The sequence below is a fragment of the Lepidochelys olivacea genome (genome assembly GCF_965140295.1).
Source record: "Lepidochelys olivacea isolate rLepOli2 genome assembly, chromosome: 3".
In the NCBI taxonomy this organism is placed as follows: domain Eukaryota; kingdom Metazoa; phylum Chordata; order Testudines; family Cheloniidae; genus Lepidochelys; species Lepidochelys olivacea.
In genome coordinates, this window is record NC_140413.1 from 147,604,266 (window position 1) to 147,616,462 (window position 12,197).

General features: G+C 43.9%; 1 protein-coding gene and 1 long non-coding RNA gene across 2 annotated transcripts in view; both read right to left on the bottom strand.

The window, feature by feature from the left end:
- The window catches only part of LOC311518653, a 57,915-nt gene that overhangs the window by 20,820 nt on the left and 24,898 nt on the right, over positions 1 to 12,197 (bottom strand). The window contains exons 3-4 of the long non-coding RNA XR_014711060.1: positions 12,111 to 12,192; positions 3,480 to 3,564 (exon numbers count right to left, since the gene is read on the bottom strand). This is a non-coding gene — a long non-coding RNA (uncharacterized lncRNA). The remainder of the gene's footprint in view (positions 1 to 3,479; positions 3,565 to 12,110; positions 12,193 to 12,197) is intronic.
- Positions 68 to 3,473, bottom strand: LOC311518652 (uncharacterized protein). Its single transcript, XM_084624644.1, has 3 exons — positions 2,361 to 3,473; positions 1,309 to 1,893; positions 68 to 641 (listed from the first exon to the last, which is right to left on the bottom strand). The coding sequence occupies exons 2-3, from the start codon at positions 1,835 to 1,837 to the stop codon at positions 232 to 234; spliced, it is 939 nt and encodes a 312-aa protein (XP_084480770.1). The 5' UTR covers positions 1,838 to 1,893; positions 2,361 to 3,473; the 3' UTR covers positions 68 to 231.

A 12,197-nucleotide genomic window follows, 5' to 3' on the forward strand; every position in this document is an offset into this window, starting at 1 on the left:
AATAATAAAGAATGTTTTCAAAGCCAAAAAAATCAGTTTATTGAAAAGAAACACAACACAACTGCTTGGGAAACACAAAGGGCAAGGAGGTGAGATGGGGTGGGGTGGGGAACAGTACAATCACAGTTTTGCGTATGTCCTGTCTGGAGTGCTGTGCAATGCGTGCTGCACTTCAGGATGGCTATACTGCATGGTGATGGGGGTTGAGTGCAGTGCGCAGGGTTGTAGTTTTCACAACTGGGTGGTGAAGCTACAGGTGTTGGAGGCAGCAGGTGGCGGTAAGCACTCAGATGTTGGGGAAAGTGGTTTGGAGGTGACATGGTGGCACAAAGGAAAGAGTTTTGGGGCAAGAGCTGTGGGGTGGTAGTGCTCCGCCTGCATGGTTACAAGCGCCTGGATCAAGTCCGCTTGGCGCTCCATGATGCTTATCAGCCGCTCTGTGCTTTTGTGCCAGGGATCCGCATTCTGCTGGCAGACCCTCCTTTCACTCTCCTGCCACTCCTGCACTTTTTTATTTTCATTAGTTGAATGTTGCATGACTTCATGCAGCATGTCCTCTTTGCTTCTACGTGGCTTCTTCCTGATTCTTTGCAGCCTCTCGGCCGTTGATAACACAGATGGCTGAGATCTCAAGGTTGCATCTGTAAAGGCAAAATGCAACACTTAACAGAGGCAACATTGTTCACACCAGACAGAGCAATGATTCCCCCGTACTCAAGGGCAAGCACAGTCTACAGAATAGCATAATTTGCCTGGCCCAAAGCGAGCACACACAACCCACGGGACCCCCAAAATGGTGAGTAAGCACAGGGTCAAGCATGACTGATTGTTTCACGGCTGTACTGTCCTCTGGGTTTCTGTACCTTCAGGAGAGCCAACAGCGGCAGGGAGCCCCTATACTGAACACTGTCCCCACATTTTCCACAGGAGTTCGTCCTGGAAGATATCTCGCTGCTGAGGGTGACCAGGGAAGCAAGGGAGGGTCTTTTACTGCAATGCAGCTTCCGCCCTGGCCCATATGTAGCTTGCCTGTGTGCAGCAATGGTCCCCCCGCCCCTCACGGCACAGTGGTGCGGACAAGCTAGCCTTACTGGGATGAGGACAACAGTGACTCTCCTGAAAAACCCGTGCAAGAGCGTTGCCCAAGTTCTGGCTGAGACCTTTGAAGAGATCACTGAGGCCGATTACCGCGATGTGAGAGAGCACGTCAACGCCCTATTCCGCATCTAGGCATGCATGCAGCCCTAACCCTCCTCACCCCAAGAGCCTACACCGAATAACTTCCTTCCCAAAATAAAAGCTGCTTACCAGGAACCTCCTCTGGTGTTTGTCCTTCCCCAAGCACCAGCCGCCGTGACTGGCTACCTTCCTCCTGGATTGAGAACAGCTCCTGGCTGCATGCATCTAGAGATTCCAGGGTGTCTTCCTCCACCAGAGCACCCTCACTCCCGCTTTGCTGCTCCTCCTCCTCCTCCTGCCTTGTTGCACTGGCCTCTGAGGTGTCCATGGTGGTACTCAGCATGGAGGTGGGGTTGTTCCCAAGTATCGCGTCCAGTTCTTTGTAAAAATGGCAGGTCACAGGGGCAGCACCGGAGCTGCTGTTTGCCTCTTCTGCTTTGAGGTAGGCATTCCACAGCTCCTTCACTTGAACCCTGCACTTCAGTGCGTCCTGGTCCTGGCCCCTTTCCAGCATGGCCCTTGATATGTGCCCGAAGATATCGTAATTCCTGCGGCTGGAGCACAGATGGGACTGGACAGCTTCCTCCCCCCAAACACTGATGAGGTCCAGCACCTCGCCATTGCTCCATACTGGGGATCTCCTGGCGCGTGAAGGCATGGTCACCTGGAGGCATGGTCACCTGGAAAGATTCGCTGAGAGCACTCCACGCCTGGCTGAGCAAACAGGAAGGGGATTTTCAAAATTCCCAGAGAATTTAAAGGGTGGGTCTGACTGTTGGTTACCTTAGGGCAGGGCAGTAGAGTTCAAAGTGATGACCAGAGTGGCTAGAACAGGCATTGTGGGATACTTCTGGAGGCCGATCACAGCGCAATAACAGACCAGGGCATCCACACTGGCGCCGCAGCACTCCAGTGGTGGTGCAGCAAACATTATTCCACTCGCCAACGTGGAGTACCAGCAGCGCTGTAGCCGCGGAGACAGGGCGCTCTACGTGCCTTGTCAGTGTGGACAGGGAGTGAACTAGGGCGCCTGGGGCTCCTTTATTGCACTGTAACTCGCAAATGTAGCCAAGCCCTTAAATATGCTGTGGGTTTGGGAGGCACCCAGATAATAGCTGTACAGAACAATGACAAGGGAGGTAGCCATTGTCCAGCAAGGGAGCTACAATGCAATGACTCACCTGCATGAGGCCACACCAGAAGAATTGCTCAACCTTGCCTGGAGACTCAGCAATGCCCAGCAGACATGCCTGGACTTGTATTCTCCAAGCGCATAGGACTGAGGATATAAAACAGAACACAGCAGGCCCATGCTTTGTCTTTCTCCTGCCCCCACCTATACTGCAAGCAACAAGGACACTGAGAAGACTGAAGACTCCACCAGAGGAGACTGGCCCAGGCTTCAAGGGTGAAATCTGTACTATGAACTGCAATATCCAGTGCGATTAGAAAAACTGCTTAATCTAGATGTTGCCCAGTCTAACAGGGTTGAGAGTTTAGATTGTGTGCTTATATTTTATTTTATTTTGGTAACTAACTCTGATTTTTTTGCGTGTTACTTAAAATCTATCTTTTTGTAGTCATTTGTTTAACTGTTTATCTTTACCAGTGAGTTTGTATGGGGTGTGGCAAAACTGCTCAGGTTTGCAAAGGCTGGTGTATATCCACTTTCTATTGATGAAGTGGTGAACCAATTAATAAATTTGTGCTTATCGTCTTCAGCAGTGTAAGATGGTATATTCCTGAGATACAGTGCTGGGAGCTGGGGGGATTTGGCTCCGGTGCCTCTCTCTGTATGATGCATGAGTGGCTCTGGGAGCATTCATGCAATCGAGCTGGGTGTGGGTCTCCACATGCAGTTGTGCTGAGTGATAACAGCACCTGGAAGGATTTGCTGCTGGTCACTAGCAAGGCATTGTGAGAGACAGCCCAGGCTGGAGAGCCATCAGGGGGCACCCCGAGGATCCCGTCACAGTTGGGAATGGCAAAAAACAGCCAAATGAATTATTCTGTGTTAATCTTCCTTTAGCCACAAAATTGTTAAAGACTGAACTCAGTGCTTCAGTAACCCAAAGAAATGGAAGGGATCAGAAAGTGCTTATCCTTAAAGAAACAATAGGGGACCAGAAAAATTACTATTAGAAAACAAGGTCATGCTAATGGGTAGCACATGGCAGGAAACTGTAAAGTGCAACAACCTGCATGTCAGAGAAGAAGCTATGTCATAGCAACAGAGCATGGGAAACAATGGTAAAACTCCCGACTGACTATTGTATATTTCTAGAAAGACAGATACTTGCTTGTGCTGCTGATAGACTTTACATTGCTGCAGGATCCAAGTGAGGATAGTTTCTGGAATTTCACTGCTGGTTTGCACATAGAGAACTGCAATAGAATTGTAAATTAGTTAAAATTCCCTTGCTCCAGCGTACATTCATGTAAGGAAAGATAGGGTAAATCATTAAAATTTAATTTGAATAAATGTAATGTGGTCCTTTAAAATACTCCTTTGTAAATTAATTTCAAACAGGTTGCGTTTCCTGGAGATTTTACTTAGACTGTTGCTTTTAAACACATTTTCACTGACAGCTTTAAATACTGCCTTGTAGTTTCCTTGTTTAACTTTTATATTCTGATTAAAGACGTTTCTACTTCTTGATGGGTTTTTCAGGCACTGAATATGGTAGCCAGGAGATTTGTCAGTGTTCTGTCCATCTTTAGAAGTGGCATCTCTGATGGTAGAGCATACTTCTCAACGTGCACAGACTTTCTATTTTTCCTGACAGCTCACTTTTTCCACATCCCACTGCTGTCATCCTCCATGCACCCAAGCTCCATTAATGCAACAGTACAGCACATAGCGTCCCACCCTCCACCATCTGCATGTAATTGTAGCCTTGTTTTTTCAGAAGTCAGACTCCAATGACACAGCATCCTAGCACGGTGCACCATGGTATACCAGCAAATGAGCATTCATTCTGTAGTGTTAGCTAAGCATTAAACCCATGGCTGATGTAGATATTCCAGGAAGTCTCACTGACAAGTGGAGGTAAGTGGTCACTCTAGCCTTATCTTTTTATCAGATTTAATTTGTTCCATAAATGTTCTCTCAAGAAACTCACCCAACTTCTCCTACGTATTACTTGGAAGTTCCAATTCCCTATTATAACCCTCAAAGTTTACTTGCTTGGTCCCCGAGTTAGTTGTAGGTTTCAAGAACAGATTTATTTCAACAGAAAACCAACATACCTGTTGAGCTTCCCATGGGATTGTCTGAGAAGTTTGGTCTCCCTGGCTAAAGCCATATTCAGAGCACTAATAATATGTGGCAGAGGCCCCCACAGCCAAGGCACTAAAAATGTGAATGTCTGTCTGTCAACACTGTGTCCCATTCCTCTCAAGGTATTTGAAGTCTGTCAGCACACTAGGAAACTACACAGAGTAAGCAGGTCTCTGCCAGCTCTCAGAATATCACTGGGGACCCCAGGGTATATTTCTAACTGAAAAAAACCTCCTGCAGCCACGTGTCTCAGAGCTCAGGTCTGAAGACTTGGGCTGCTGCTACGTTACTGAAAATAGCTGTGTAGATGTTCTTGCTTGGGCTCTGTGGTCTGGGGCACTGGGCCTCAGAGCCTGAGCTCCAGACCGAGCAGGAATATTTACACAGCTACTTTTAGTGCTATAGCAAGCCCAAGTCTATAGATCTGGGCTCTAAGACTTTCTGCCATGGGTGTTTTTTTGCAGTGTACCCTAAGATACCAGTGGAGGAAACATTTTTTTAGAATCAATATTTACTGAAAGATTTTACTGAAGAAAGGCAAGAATATCACTAATTTTAACTTAACAATAAGACATGTGTCTAACTGTCTTACTGCAGGAGAATTCACCCTGTTGTTTTTCCCCTATAACCTAGAGCAATACGAAGTCCACAAGGCTGACAAGATATCCATAAAATTTCCATGTCCAGATCCACAAGACATACAATTATAGTGTGCAATTCGATCAGCACAGAACATTACAGTAGATAACTCCTTCACAGAAACAGACTGTCACTTTCTTGTCTTGGAGCTACTGCACTTAGAAATCTTAGAAATGTAGGACTGGAAGGGAACTCAATAGGTCAATAGCTCAGTCCCCTACACTGAGACAGGACTAAATATCATGGACCATCCCTGACAGGTGTTTGTCTAACCTGTTCTTAAAAACCTCCAATGACAGCGCTTCCACAACCCTAGATAATTTGTTCAAGCGCTTAACTACCCTTCCAGTTAGGAAGTTTTTATTACAGTCTAACCAAAATCTCCCTTGCTGCAATTTAAGCCCATTACTTTTTGTCCTGTCCTCAGTGGATAAGGAGAACAATTTATCACACTCATCTTTATAACAACCTTTTACTTAATTGAAGACGGTTCTCATGTACTCCATCTGTCTTCTCTTCTCCAGACTATACAAATCCAATTTTTTTAAATCTTTCCTACTAGGTCATGTTTTCCTAGGCCTTTTATCATTTTTGTTGCTCTCCTCTGGCCTTTATCCAATTTGTCCACATATTTCCTGAAGTGTGATGCCTAGAACTGGAAACAATGCTCCAGTTGAGGCCTTATCAGTGCTGAGTAAAGTGGAAGAATTACTACTCAAGTCTTGCTTACAACACTTCTGCTAATACATCCCAAAATGATGGTCATTTTTTTTTTGCAACAGTATTACATTGACGACTCATATTTAGTTTGTGACTCTTTATCTTCTTCTGCAGTACTCCTTCCTAGCAGGCATTTCCCGTTTTGTATGTTTGCAACTGATTATTCCTTCCAAAGTGCAGTACTTTGTAATTGTCGTTACTGAATTTCTTTCCATTTAACTCAGACCATTTCAAATTCTAATCCTGTCCTCCAAAGTGCTTGCAATCCCTCCCAGCTTGGTATCATCCGCAAACTTTATAAGTGTACTCTCTATGTCGTTATCCAAATCATTTATGAAGATATTGAATAGTACCAGCTCAAAGACAGATCCCTGTGGCACCCCAGTCAATATGCCCTTCCAGCTCGATTTTGAATCATTGATAACTACTGTCTGAGTAAGGTTTTCCAGCCAGTTGTGCACCCATCTTTTGGACGGTTCATCTAAACTAGTGGTTTTCAATCAGGGGTCTGGGGCCCCCTGAGGGGGCCACGAGCAGGTTTCAGGGGGTCCGCCAAGCAGTGCCAAGTTGTTTGGGACCCAGGGTAGAAAGCTGAATCCTCACCACATGGGGCTGAAGCCCAGGGCCCTGAGTCCCACAACCCAGGGCTGAAACCAAAGCCTGACCAACATAGCTTTGTGGGGGCCCCTGTGGCATAGGGCTCCTGGCAACTGCACTGCTTGCTACCCACTAACACCGGCCCTGGCTTTTATATGCAGAAAACCAGTTATTGTGGCCCAGGTGGGCCATGGAGTTTTTATAGCATGTTAGGTAGGCCTCAGAAAGAAAAAGATTGAGAATCCCTGATCTAGACTATATTTTTCTAGTTTGTTTATGAGGTCATGTGAGACAGTATCAAATGCCTTACTAAAGTTGAGATATATGAAATCCACTGCTTCCCCGCACCCATCCACAAAGCTTGTTATCCTGTCAAAGAAGGCTATTAGGTTGGTTTGCCATGATTTGTTCTTGACAAATCCATGTTGACGGTTACTTCTTTATTTTTTTTTCCTAGGTGCTTAGAGATGGAGCAAATAAGCAATCAATTATCTTTCTGGGTACTAAAGTTAAGCTTACCGGTCTATAATTCCCTGGGTTGTCCTTATTCCCCTTTTTATAGATAAGTACTATATTTGCCCTTTTCCAGTCCTCTGGGCTCTCTCCCATTGTCCATGAGTTCTCAAAGATAATCACTAATGGCTCAGAGATCTCTTCAGCCTAGTCCTTAAGTATTCTCGGATGTATCTCATCAGGCCCTGCTGAACTGAAGACATCTAACTTTTCTAAGTAATTTTTTACTGGTTCTTTTCCTATTTAGTCTCAGACTCTATTCCATCTACACTGATGTTCGCTATGTTTGTCATCCAAGCACTGCTAACTTTTTTGGTGAAAACGGAAACATAAAGACATTTATCACTTTGGCCATTTACTATGTTTTCTGTTATTGTCTTTCCCTCCTCATTTAGTAATGGTCCTACACTGTACCTGGTCTTCCTTTCACATCTTATGTATTTGTAAAATATTTTCTTGTTACCCTTTATACTGTTACCTAGTTTAACCTTATTTTGTGCCTTGGTCTTTCTAATTTTTTCCTGCATGCTTGGGTTGTTTTTTTTTTTTAATATTTATTGTAATGTGACCCAGTTTCCACTTCTTGTACGTCTCTTTTTTGAGTTACAGGTCATTGAAGTTCTGGTTAAGCCAGGGTGGCCTCTTACCATACTTTCTATCTTTCCTATGCATTGGGATAGTTTGTTCTTGTACTTGTAATAATGTCTCTTTAAAAAACTGTCAGCTCTCCTGAACTCTTTTTTCCCTTAGACTTGCTTCACATGGGATCTTACCTACCAGTTCTCTGAGTTTGCTAAAATCTGCCTTCTTGAAGTCCACTGTTTTTATTCTGCTGTTTTCCCTCCTACCATTCCTTAGAACAGCGTTTTTCAAAATTTGGGTCGTGACTCAGTACTGGGTCGCAGCATGTCAGGCACTGGGTGTCTCTGATCAGCAACGCCAACCGGGACGTTAAAAGTCCTCTTGGCAGTGCTGCCAAGCTAAGGCCAGCTAGTGCCTACCTGCTCCAACACCGCGCTGCACCCTGGAAGCAGCCAGCAGCACTTCCAGCTCCTAGGTGGCTCCGCACACTGTCCCCGCACCAAGCACTGGGGTCGGGGGGCAGTGCCTGCAGGTGAAAGTCACGCGAAGTCACTTGCGTGCCTCCGCCTAGGAGCCAGACTTGCTGCTGGCTGGTTCCGGGAAGCCTGCCTCTGCACCCCAGCTACGGGAGCCACCGGAGGTAAGCCCGTACCCCAACCCCAATCCCCTGTCCCAGCCCTGAGCCCTCCCAAACCTGGAACCCCTTCCTGCACCCAAACCCCTCATCCCTAGCCCCACCCCAGAGCCTGCACCCCCAGCCCAGAGCCCTGACCCCTCCTGCACCCCCAGCCCTGAGCCCCCCCAAACCCTGAGCCCCTCATCCACCCCACACCCCTCATCCCTGGCCCCACCCCAGAGCCTGCACCCAGAGCCCTGATCCCTTCCCACACCGCAGCCCTGAGCCCCCCCAAACCCAGAGCTCCTCCTGCACCCCAAACCCCTCATCCCTGGCCCCACCCCAGAGCCCTGACTCCCTCCCACCCTCCCCTGTCCAAACCCAGAGCCCCCTCCTACACCCATCATTCCCGGCCCCACCCCCACAGCCCGCACTCCAACACTCTGCCCCAGCCCTGAGCCCCTCCCACACTCCCTACCCCTCATCCCCAGCTCTGTTGGGTCACAGGCATCAACAATTTTCTTCAACTGGGTCCCCAGAAAAAAAGTTTGAAAACCACTGCCTTGGAATCATGAACTCTATCATTTCATGATCACTTTCACCCAACCTGCCTTCCACCTTCAGAGTCTTATCTAGTTCCTCTATTTGTCAGAACCTAATCAAGAGCACATCTCCCCTAATTGCTTTCTCTACCTTTTGTAATAAAAAATAATCTACAATGCATTCCAAGAACTTGTTGGATAATCTGTGCCCTGATGTATTATTTTCCCAACAGATGTCTGGGTAGATGAAGTCCCCCCTCACCACCAAGTCCTGTGTTTTGGATGATTTTGTTAGTTGTATAAAAAAAAAAAAAAAAGTCTCATCCACCTCTTCTTCCTGGTCAGGAGGTCTACAGTAGACTCCTATGTGACATCACCCTTTTTTTCTTCTTCCCCATTTTATCCTTACCCAGAGACTTTCAACAGGTCCTACTATCATCTTTGGTATACAAGGCAACACATCCATGCTTTTTTCTCTGCCTGTGCTTCCTGAAGAAGCTGTACCCTTCTATACCAATATTCCAATCATGTGATTTATTCCACCAAGTTTCTGTGATGCCATACGTATCCAGTCAGCCTTCAAAAAAATGGACAATGTGGACATGAATGTTCACCTCCTGCTAACTACTCTCAAAATGGTTCTTGGTAACTGTAGTATCAAGAAGTAAGCATTGCACCTAGACTTTGTATACACTACTGGTAATTGCAAATGCTCACATCGAAGCAGAACTCATATCTAAAGGAAGTTGCTCTAACAGGTAAGCAAAAACAAAAAGAAGCAGGCACTGTTATGATAGCCTGTCCACACCAAGAATGCATCCAGGGTGAAACTTGGTCCCATTGCAGTCAATGGAAATTTTGCTGTTGACATCAACAGAGCCACGCTTTCACTTATAGACTCTGTGTAAGCACTTATTAACTACAAAGGGCCATTTTGATATTGATTTTATACATTCTGAGTGATATTAAAACACAATTGGTAGCAACACAAAAGTAACCACAAATCAATTGTGTAACCATAAAATAAAATGAATTCTTGAATTCTTATTGTGCTAAACTCATCACCTCATTGACAAACTGACTAAATCAGGCAATGTCTGACTCTAAACATACTACAATGTTCTATTAGTTAAGAAATCTACATAGCAATAAACTGCAGAGTCCATTTGGCAATTCCATAGTCTTCCATTAGACTCTTCCATTAGTCCAAAATATACTGGAATAGTTTTTCTTTCAAACATTCTTATATCCACCAGATTCAGTCCAAACCAAAATGATAAGTCCTTATTTGGGAACTTTAATCTTCAGCCTGTAAGGTCTTTGGCTGGTTTCTTAGTAGACGCTATAATCCTTTATGAAACAAAACATCTTGCTCTGCTACTGTTGCAGTAAATTTGGAAATATCATATAAAGTAGAATAAAACCAATTATCTTGAGTGTGAGGACTTTATTACAAGTACTGTCCTAAGTAACAGATGACCTTTTTGACCCCTTCTCATCGTCTCTACCTCTAAAGCCAGATAGACGGGTGGCATCTGAGCATGAAGATAGACCAAGCATTCAGTCACTTGGAAGACTTAAAAAGTAACAGGTGTAATATTAAATATATATCAGAAGGGATTATTTCCTTTTTGTTCTCTTTCTAATACATCTGTGAATCCCAAATGTTTTTAAACAGCTTCATCATACTTACCATCACATCATATAATAAGCTCCATTCTGCCTATGCCTGATTTTACAGAACTTTGAAATTTAAGCTAAAGTTTTTCTCTTTTTCTCTTATAGTACTGGTTACTCAGTCATCGTACAACTATGGTAACAGTATATTAAACTTGTTTCAGTGGTAAATCATTCTTTGCATATCTTACTGTAAAATAGTTTATTTCTTCAATAAATGAAATGAAAAGGATAAGGAGGAAGAATGTAAAAATATAGGTCATTTTATTGTAAATGTCCTCTTATAGTCATGGTAAAATCATTAATCATAATAAACTCATTTTGTCTAAAAGCAGAGGTAATACATTGGTCCATGTAAATCACTTTATGGCCTTGACGGAATGATGTTAGAATACCTAAATAGGTGCTGTAATAAATTTCCTCTTTTGGAACATTGTTTGGCAATGAAGGTTACCTAGGGGTGGGTGTGATTGGTGCCAACTGTTCATAAGAATAGTCTGCTTTTATTTCTGTAAAATGTATCGGAATACCATAAAGATGGGTTCCACACACCACGCCCCTCAGTGTCTGAATGGACATAGACATAGTGTAACTTTGGAACAATAAATGTCCAGGACACTTCTAGAATAAAATCCTAACTCCAGCTGCTTATAAGGTTTCCTGATATTTACAGGACTGAAACTAAAGAAAAATGAACACTGAAGGATGATTAATATATTGAACCTTTTAAAGTACTGTTTCTTTGAGAAGCAATTTTGGTATATTATATGCAGGTACATCAAATGTAAAACACAGTGGGTTCTACATATTCCATATTATGCCTTTTCCCCCCTAAACTTGGCTATGTATGTGATTTGGTCATGTACGTAGATGTGCTTAAATATAGCAATAATATATGATAGAAACATCAATTTATTTCACATATAAATAAATGATGTAGCCTGAGCAAGTCCTTATCCACTTATCCAAACATTGGCCAGTTACTGAATTCCTACAGCAGTCTGGCAATATAGATATACATCTGGCATCACAGAAAACAGAAGGGCTGTGAAATGTCATATATACAACCTAAATGTCCTCATAGAAGATTTTTCAGCAAGGCTTTAGGGGAAATTGGTGTCTTCCCCTTTTGTGTTTTGTCTTTTCAATAATCCTGTTTATAGTTAAGTAACTTGTGTGTGTGACTCCAGAATGAATCAAGAACATGCACATTAAAAACATACCAGACCAGATTCTCTACTTCAACCAATTTTTGTTTGACAGGGCAGAGAGAAGGGAGACTGTGAGAGTACTAGGAGTGACTCCCTGATTCTCTGTCCAGTCCCAAAGGACTGTCCATCAGCTCAAGATACTTGGGATGAAATCCTGGCCCACCTGAAGTTAAAGGCAAAACTTGCAGGGTTTCACCTCTGGTATGTAGTGTGCTCTGGCCATGTTCCTCCCCACCCATGACTGCAGCCCAATCCAGATTACACCAATTTTGTATCTACTGAGGATTTCCAGCTGGGGGTTGCTGAAAGTGTTCTCCCTTTTTGCACTCTCTTTCTCTGCCTGGAAAGAGAGCACAGCCAGGCAGAGAATCTACCCCATGTTCAATAAGTTAGAAGCTTATTAATTAGCTAATGTTTATAAAACTCCTGGAACAAACAAAGCAGTTAGCATTTACTATTATTAAATAGAGCATTTTGTACATACTTAATCTACATACTAGCAATTTGTTCCAAATATTAACTATACTATTTACTTTAAAATATTTCCATTGTACCTTAAACAGCTTCTTGTGCTCTGATTTCTCAATGGCTTTGTAATTGGTGTAAATGCTCTTGCAGATCACAGCTTATGTAGTCCTGTA

Coding starts and splice junctions, on each gene's coding strand:
- LOC311518652 (XM_084624644.1), bottom strand. CDS start 1,837: ATGCCTTCACGCGCCAGGAGATCCCCAGTATGGAGCAATGGCGAGGTG. Junction 642..1,308: donor AACACCAGAGGAGGTTCCTG/GTAAGCAGCTTT, acceptor TTGCCTTTACAG/ATGCAACCTTGAGATCTCAG.